The sequence below is a fragment of the Pelodiscus sinensis genome, chromosome 26 (genome assembly GCF_049634645.1).
Source record: "Pelodiscus sinensis isolate JC-2024 chromosome 26, ASM4963464v1, whole genome shotgun sequence".
Taxonomy (NCBI): domain Eukaryota; kingdom Metazoa; phylum Chordata; order Testudines; family Trionychidae; genus Pelodiscus; species Pelodiscus sinensis.
The window spans coordinates 8,647,450-8,656,214 of record NC_134736.1 but is presented as its reverse complement, the minus strand read 5'-3'; the positions used below and the strand labels follow the sequence as shown (position 1 = coordinate 8,656,214).

At 52.9% G+C, this 8,765-nt stretch overlaps 1 protein-coding gene across 4 annotated transcripts in view; it reads right to left on the bottom strand.

Moving 5' to 3' along the window:
* Positions 1–881: 881 nt before the first annotated feature.
* The window catches only part of TMPRSS5 (transmembrane serine protease 5), a 245,206-nt gene continuing 237,322 nt past the window's right edge, over positions 882–8,765 (bottom strand). For 3 of the 4 annotated variants that reach the window (XM_075909414.1, XM_075909413.1, XM_075909415.1), the window contains 6 exons: positions 8,526–8,688; positions 8,200–8,378; positions 7,661–7,759; positions 7,133–7,275; positions 5,463–5,615; positions 883–4,714 (listed from right to left, as the gene is read on the bottom strand). In XM_075909414.1, the coding sequence (XP_075765529.1) occupies positions 4,706–4,714; positions 5,463–5,615; positions 7,133–7,275; positions 7,661–7,759; positions 8,200–8,378; positions 8,526–8,688 (746 nt within the window). In that variant the 3' untranslated portion in view covers positions 883–4,705. Of the gene's footprint in view, positions 4,715–5,462; positions 5,616–7,132; positions 7,276–7,660; positions 7,760–8,199; positions 8,379–8,525; positions 8,689–8,765 lie in introns of all 4 variants that reach the window. The other variant, XM_075909417.1, reaches the window with a different exon arrangement.

Sequence of the window (8,765 nt, the reverse complement as noted above, 5' to 3'; positions counted from 1 at the left end):
GGTAATTTCGAAATAAAGCACTGTTCTGAAACGTCCCTTAACCCTTGTGGAATGAGGGTTCCAGAGACACCGGAATAATGAGCCCATTATTTCAAAATCTATTTTGAAATCTGTATAGAAAAATCTATTTCAAAATAACGGGCTGCTTTAAAGATGTGGAATAGCTATTTCAGGATACTTCCGGTATCCCGAAATAGCGGCGCAGTGTAGACGTAGCCTTAAAGACTAACAATTCTATTATGTCATAAGCTTTCCTGAGCTGCAGCTCACTTCGGGTACGTCTAGACTACATGCCTCTGGCGACAGAGGCATGTAGATTAGGCTACCCGACAGAGTAAAATGAAGCGGCGATTTAAATAATCGCTGCTTCATTTACATTTACATGGCTGCCGCGTTGAGCCGACAAACAGCTGATCAGCTGTTTGTCGGCTCAGCGCGATAGTCTGGACGCTCCCCTGCCGACATCAAAGGGAGTTGTCGACAACCCAGGTATGCCTCATCCCAGGAGGCATACCTGGGTTGTCGACAACTCCCTTTGATGTCGGCAGGGGAGCGTCCAGACTATCGCGCTGAGCCGACAAACAGCTGATCAGCTGTTTGTCGGCTCAACGCGGCAGCCATGTAAATGTAAATGAAGCGGCGATTATTTAAATCGCCGCTTCATTTTACTCTGTCGGGTAGCCTAATCTACATGCCTCTGTCGCCAGAGGCATGTAGTCTAGACGTACCCTTCATCAGATAAATTAAGTGAAATACTAAGGAAACAGATGGTAGAGATACAGATATGGGAATGTTCCATCAGAATTAATCATAGAATCATAAAATATTAGAACTGGAAGGGACCTTGAGAGATCATCAAGTCCAGTCCCCTGCCCTCATGGCAGGACCAATCACAGTCTATATCATCCCTGATAGATGTCTGTCTAACCTGCTCTTGAATATCTCCAGTGATGGAGATTCCACAACCTCCCTAGGCAATTTATTCCAGTGTTTAACCATGCTGACAGTTAGGAAATTTTTCCTAATGTCCAACCTAAACTTTCCTTGCTAATTAATTCAATAAGGGGTACGTGGATAAGAAGGTGAGAATACCTAAAGTGGATAATTACTTATGGTAATGACTGTGTTATTCCCCGTCCCTATTCTGACCCATTTTTTGGTATCAAGTTTGCATATGAATTCCAGCTCAGCAGTTTCACATTACAGCCTGTTTTTGAAGATTATTTGTTTGAAGATGACAACTTTCAGGTCTTAACTGTGTACCCAGACAAGTTAAACTGTTCTCCCACTTGTTTTTGTATGTTACCATTCTTGATGTCTGATTTGTGTCCATTCATTCTGTTGTGTAGAGACAGTGCAGCTTGTCTAATGTTCATGGCAGAGGGCACACGATCCCATTAGCACAGGGTGAGTCGGCAACCTTTTCAAACCAGAGCCAAACTACATCAAAATTCAGAACCAATGGTCAACAAAGAGCCGTATAAGAGTGCCCATTTGCATGACTGAAAATATACAACTTAATATTATTGATAATTGACATAATGATTAATAATAGCATAAATGAAACATTGTACTCACAGATTTAACGGGACTTTTGCTGTTGCAGCTTTTCACGTTTCTTTGAAGTTTACATCATAACTGGTCAAATCCAGCTTCATGTACGCATTCAGGCTGTCTTCTGTCAATCTTATGGCAAAGGGCTAAGGGCCAGGGGTTTGGGTGTATGCTGGACCCAGGGCACAAGGGTGGGGTGTGTGTGGGATGCAGGAGAGTTATGGTAGGGGGCTGCGGATGCGGGGGTGCAGGAATCGGGGTTGAGGTACATGAGGGGCTCGTGGCAGGGGGTTCAGGTGTAAGATGGGCTCAGGTTTGGGATGTGGGGTGGTGTAGGAGTGTTACGATGCTGCAGCCAGATGGGCACTGGGCCCCAATTGGGAACTTGTTGGCCAGGCTTCATTTTTAAATAAAGTAAAATATTATGTCCAACACAAAAGCTTTCAACATTGTGTTTATTTATGTCAGGAGTGGGGAACTTCTTTTGGGTCAGGGGCCACTGACCCACAGAAAAATCAATGGGGACCACACAAGCGAGAAACAAAACAAAACAAACCTCCAGAATACCCACCCCTCACTGATATGGCCCCCAACTGAAACACCTCACTCCTCTGGTGCTTCAGAACCCAGATATTCTTCTGGGGTTCCAGGGTTAGTGGATTTTGTGGGCCCCTGTAGGCTCTGGGTTGGAGCCAAAAATGGAGGGTTAAGTGTGCAGGACAGGGCTGCCAGTGAGTGGGATAGGGATAGGGGTGCAGGATCTGAATGGGAAGTGGGGTATAGGAGGGGGTGAGGTTGGGAAGTCTAGGTGGGAGATAGGGTACAGGAGCAGGCTGGGGGCAGGGTGTCTGGCTGGGGGAGGGGTCTTGGCAGGGGGGGAGTAAAGGGGCTGGTAGTGCAGGGTCTCAGTGGGGCATGAGTGAGGGGGTTGGGGGTGTAGGATCTGGGCATGAGGAGGTGGGGAGCACTTACTTGCTTTCATGCTGCATCGCAGGCACCATGTAACACTGTCTCCCACTGTTCCCATTTGCTGGATTCTGGCCAATGGGGACAAAGGGGTAAGCCTCCAGGAAGAGCGTCCCTGCAAGGTTGTTTCCCCAGCTGGGGGAAGGAATGTTGTTCCCTGCATGCCAGATCTGGTGAGAAGGCTCGGAGCTTTCTCCCTCCTCGCTTCCCACCAGGAAGCTGGCGCTGGCGTGCCAATCTTGCAGGGAGTCAAAGCTGTAGCATCAGCACTGACTCCCTGCTGCAGAGGGAGCTGTGGGAGCTAAGCTGGAGCTCCAGAATAGCCATATCTGGCTCCCTGGTGAGCCATATTTGGCTTATGAGCCATAGGTTGCTGACCCCTGCGTTAGTTGGTGTGCAGGTGAACTAGCCTTTGATGGAAGGGCTGACGTGGTTAGGTCCTATGATGGTGTCACTAGGGTAGATGTGCGGACAGAGTTGACAACGGGGTTTGCCGCAGGGTTTGGTTCCTGGGTTAGTGTTTCTGTTGTGGGATGTGTGGTTGGGGTATGTGTTTCGGGCTGGAGGGCTATCTGTAAGTGAGGACTGGCCTGCCTCCCAAGGCCTATGAGAGCAATAGAATAGACTGTAGATCCTTGACGATGTGTAGGAGAGGTTTTTCGATGGGGGCTAGTGGCATTATGTTGTTTTCTTTGTTGGGTCTGTCCAGTAGTAGGTGAATCTGGGTACCTGCCCAGTTATTGTTGGCAAATGCTACTATTGGATTGACTGTCAGATTTATACAGACCTACCAAACCTCCTCCTGGCACTAGAATTCAAAGATGATATCCCTGACTCCCGGTTGCCATGTCCTGCCTCTGAAGGGCTGTAAAGCTGCACACTGGATAGAATAACCAGGGTGGCATTTTTACCTTGGTGTGTCTTTTGGGTTTTCAAAACAGCCCTCCCTGGCAACCAGGGGAGGAAGTGCAGCAGCGAATGAAGGTGAACAGACTGGAGAACGTTGCTGGTGCAGCAGCCAAAAAGCATCAACAGATTCCAGGGCCAGAAGGCACCACTGTTACTGTGCTCACCCAGCCTGACCTCATGGATGGTCCAGGCCAGTGAAGTGCCCCCCAACAATTCCTCGAGCAGGTCCCTTAGGAAAACACCCAGTCTGGATTTAGACACTGTCTGTGTTGAAGAATCCACCATGACTCTTGGTAAGTTGTTGCAAAATGAACCTCTGGTTGTTGTAGGACCACATGCCAGTAAGCATGAGACTTGCGAGAAACATTGTGCATGTGTTTGAAAGACTCATTGTCCAGGCCCCTTCAGTAGGAGCTGTCTGTGGTAATTTTCTTCCAATAGCTGGCTTGGTGGCGTGATAGAAGTCAGCAGCCTCTTGAGAAAGAGAGGGGGTGGGGACAAGGATGGTGCACTGCAAAGGATGGTTGCATAGGAGGTAAGGGAGCGCAGCACAAACCACTGCCAAACAGCTGAGAGGTTGGAACCAGGGTTTCCTACAGCCTGGGCTAGTATCCTAACCACTGGACTAGAGAGTGAGGTTAACGAGAAGCCTGGCTCACAGCACACTTAAAGTGGAAGAGCTTCATTGGGCAAGCCAATGACTTTTAGAGATGAGGTAGCTGGGTAAAATCAAACCCACACCTGTCTCAGTACTAGCCCAGAGCCAAGCCACCAGGCTCCCAAGGAAGTCTAAAAAAACGGTGCTGGTGTGAATAGCATTGAATGCAAGTGGAACAGTTTCCACAGGCAAGGTGAAGCAAGCCCCACATTGCTCAAGGCACATGAGGCAAGACTGTGCAGCAGGACTGTGTTTGACACCCCCTTGAAAGCCCTGCTTAACACAGGAAAGGTATTTGAATGCACCCCCCCACCCCAAAGACACAGCCCAAACATGGCACCAAGCCCCTGCACTAGAGCAGAAAGGGTGTGGCAGCCATTGCCCAAACGCTAATGAATTAACATGGAATAGCTACAACAAGCACAAAGCAGGGGAGCTGCCCCACGCCCTAGAGCAGAGACTAGACCCTACACTTGGTAACAGGCCGGCCTGTCAGCTCCCTCAGTCAGTTGATGCTGATTCACGTTCACTACACAGGAACTGGGACAAAGCGCCATAGTGACTCTTCTTTGCTTGGCATGTGGTTCTGCTCCTTAAGTCAACCCCCTTGCTATGTTCCTAGTGGCTCTGTTGAAAGAACAGACAACAAGCTGCATCAGTTCTGTGCTTTGGGAGATCCCCCAAATGCTAGAATCACAAGGGTGAATATGGTTAATTTGGAAGCAAGAATTAAAATCCTGTTACGTGAGGGTTTGGGGTTTGTTCTGGTAAGCTATGTAAATGGAGGGGGATAGTTGTATTTGAAGCTCAGTGTTCCCTGAGATCCATAGAAATATTTTCATACAAATCAGAAAATTGAGCTGCTTTATGGCAATTTTCTTTCATAAACCAGCCATGCTCCCCGCCTTGTCTGCAATTCACATACTGTAGGGCCGTGTTTCTTAAACTTTTTAAGACCAAGAAACACCAATTTTTTTTATGAGGAACACCAAGGCTTTTGAAGCCACTCTGCTTCTCAGCTCTCTGCTACCAAACGCAGGGGAAGCAGGCTTGTGTGTCTGATTTCCTCCCTCTGGAAGGCTCTTGCTGCAGAGCACACAGCAGTTGGCTCTCTCCCAGGAGATGCACTACATCTGTAATGGCAGGGTGTTTTAAAGCCCATCTCCCTTCCAGCCCCTTATAAATGTCTCCTGCAAAGCAAGAGACTGTCGCAGGGATGGGGAAGGAATTTCTCCTGGGGTAGAATTAGCTAAAGGGGCAGATTGTTAAGTACTGTATTGGGTAGTAGCCAGAATGACAGAGCTAGTGAACCAGCCCCCTGCGGAGTTCTAGCATCTCCCCGGAGGTCCACCCTTTGTCCATTTGCTTCCCTCACCTCGACGATGTGATAAATCCAGTCCAGGAATTCGGCCACCTTGGTGTAAACTCCTGGGGAGTTGGGCTCAGCACACCCTGTGCCCCAGCTGACGATGCCCACTAAGCGCCAGGTGAGCTCATCCTGGCAAACCAGCGGCCCCCCACTGTCTCCCTGCAAGACAGAGCAAGTGTCACCGGGGGGGGGGGCAGTGCTTCCACAAAGCACAGGGGTGGGATTCTGCCCTGTAGGGCTGCCCCTGCCCTGTAGGCGCTACCAGCCTGGCCAGAGGCTGCGATGCAGCAAGGGGCAGAGCAGAGCTGCCAGCAGGTCCCCGTGGCATGAAGATCGCTAACCCAGCTCCGTTATGTCGCTTTACTCCTCCTGATTTTCCCCACTCCCTTTCCCTCAGGCAGAGGATCCCAAAGTACCTTACTGGCCATTTTCAATCCTGGCCCCACAGATCTGCAAAGGGATTTAAGGGTTTGAATCAATGGGAGCGCAGCAGCAAAACGCCTTTGTGAATCTGGACCAAAATGCTCCCCCCTTCCCTTCTGGGGAGATGCTGCGGGACGGCGTCCAAGGAGCAGAAGCTGGGATTTGCAGACAGCTTGCAGGAGGGTACTGGGCCCAGTGGAGAGTTCTTCCTCTGTGCTGTTCCCCGCACTGCTGTAACACAGCACAGCAATGAAGCCCAACAGCCGGAGGCTGCCTTTGTTGTGTGGGGTTTTCCCTGGCCTGGTCCATCCCTCATGAATAGCCAGACCAAAGATGCTGCTCCCCTAAGGCCCAGAAGAACAAATGAAGTGAGACCCCTATCTCCTAGACAAACCCACAGGAGTTAGGCGCCAGGCTCTGTTTGTGGCTCTGAGCCTAGCCCCCCTAAGGAGATGCTGTAGCTTCACCTCAAGGATCTGCCTTGCTTACGGGCCTGTCTCCAGCGGGGACTGGTGGCCGTGCAGAAAACAGGGTGACAAGCCTGTAACCAAGACTCATGCAGTAGCCTATCGTAACAGGACGCCAGGCTGTGCCTATCTGTCCTAAAGCAAAGGGACTGCGAGTGCAGGATGGAGGGTGCAGGGTGTGAACTGATCCAGCATTGGCCATCGCTAGGAGCAACTGCTGAGGAGGAGGAATTGAGTGCCAGAGGAAACACACACTGGCTGCCGCTTGGTGCGTAGGGAGGGGTGGACAGCTGCCCTGCCTGTAATAAAGGAGCATTTACCTCAACTTCAGCAACGGCTGCCCCTCTACACATTCTAGTGACCCGCTGTTCCCCAGGATGAAGGCAGCCCCAAGCACACTCCTGCCACATTCCCTCCCCACCTTTGACACCCTGAAACGCCCTCCCGGGTTTGGCAGAAGGCCTGAGCAAACCCCCTCATGCCCTGACGCCCTTACCCTGACACCAGCAGCCTCTCAGTAGCTCTGCACATGCCCCACGTGCCCCTGCTCTGCCCCCAAGACCCTCCCACCTCCCCCTTTCCACACCCCTGCCCTGCCCTCTGTGTGCTGCACTGAGCATGCTCCTGCCGTGTCCTCTCCCCCTCTCCCCCATTTGCATGTCCGTGACAGACCCCGGGTGGGATCCAGCCCAGGGTGGCAGCATCGCACCGTTCCTTAGTGAGGGAAAGGACCCGACCCCCACCCCCGCCTATTAACAACAGGGGATGTTTTCTCCCTGCTCTTACCTGGCAGGCATCTGCTTGCCCATCCAGGTAGCCGGCACACAGCATCCTGGGGGTGAGCTCACCAGAGTACAGGCAGGAGCTGTTGCATTTCTTGGTGCTGATTAAGGGAACCACAGCTTCCTGCAGGATCTCAGCCACCTGAGCTGGGGGAGAGGAAGGCAAAGGAGAGAGACAGATGAACTGCAGCCGGAGGGCTAAATGCTGGGGTTTGTGCTCAAGGCACAGCGGGATGCCGAGCTATACAGAGACGCTTCAGCCCTAGGGCTCTGGGTGCTGGGAGGAGGAGAGGGGAGAAGTTGGGGGGAGGGCTGCAGATCGGGGCTAGGGCTGTAGATGTGCAAGGAGCCCTAGGCTGCAATAGTAGCAGGGGCTGTGGGTCAGGACTGAGGGCGGCAGGGGAGTCGCAGCTCAGAACTCAGTGCTCTCCTGGTGACTCAGACGTCCCCTCCGGTGACACGCAGCCTTCGCTCATCTGCCTGGTAAGAAGGAGCCCCCAGACCACTCGCCAGGCCATCTGGAGCCGCTCACCATGTTCAGGGCTGGTGTAGCCCCAGCCGGAGATCCAGCAGCGGGTGCCGTGGGGGAAATCCTGGCGGGAGAGCGGTAAACACACCGCACGGATGGCGTCTGGAGAGAGGGAGGCGTGTTAGAGCAGCACCAGCTCGGCACGGCCCTCGTAGCGCACAGCACCGATCGAGAGTGAAATTCCTTTGCTGCTCTGCTCCCCTGGCTCCGGGGGCCACGTTCTCCAAAGAGCGCTGCTCCCGCTGGGACCCGCGCAGCCAGAGCCCTGCTCTTTAGATATCGGCCCACTTATTTCACGCTGCCATGGGAGACAAGGTCTGTGAGCATTCTGTGCCATCACCAGAGCCTCATGGCTTGCCTGGGGAAAGCTTTCTCCACCCCGCTGCTGGCATTGCCCCAGGATCGGCACAAGCCACCAGGGTGGGAATCAGACCCTTAGGGGGGTGGCCCTGTTACAGTCCCTTTGGGAAGGGAAGCCAGGGCCTCCCCATGGGGATCCCCCACCCTGCAAAGGGGGAGATGGTGGCAGAGTAAGTTCTCACCGGAGAAGTTCAAGGGTGCTGTGAGTTTCATCAGTGCGATGTCATAGTCGTGACTCCGGTCGTCGTAGCGGGGGTGGTAGATAATTTTCTCCACCGCTGCCCCGGCCTGCTGTTTGACGGACACGTGGGTGATAATCCCGGCAAAGACCAGCCAGCTGGAGACGTGGGGCAGCCTGTAACTGGGCAGAGACATGACTCACCTGTCCCTCTGGGGATGCGGTATAGCTCGGGTGGCCAATTCCCCACCACCTTCCATGCAGGGGAAAAGCCATGCCCTGCACAAGGCTGCCCCCTCAGCCCTCCTGCCCTGCTGCTCCCAGACTCACCTGTGCACGCAGTGAGCGGCCGTGACGATCCAGTTGCGCGCCACTACGGAGCCGCCACAGACATGTCTGGAGTTGAGGTACAGGCTGACCTGCCATGGCCAGCGTCCCAACGGGGCTTCACTTCCGCCAACGATCCGGGCTGCCCTGGAGCGCACGCCACACTCTGCAAAGGGGGAGAGACATGAACCTGGAGCCGCAAACACCTCACCGGTCAGAGAAACCCGGCCCTCTCCAGGAGCT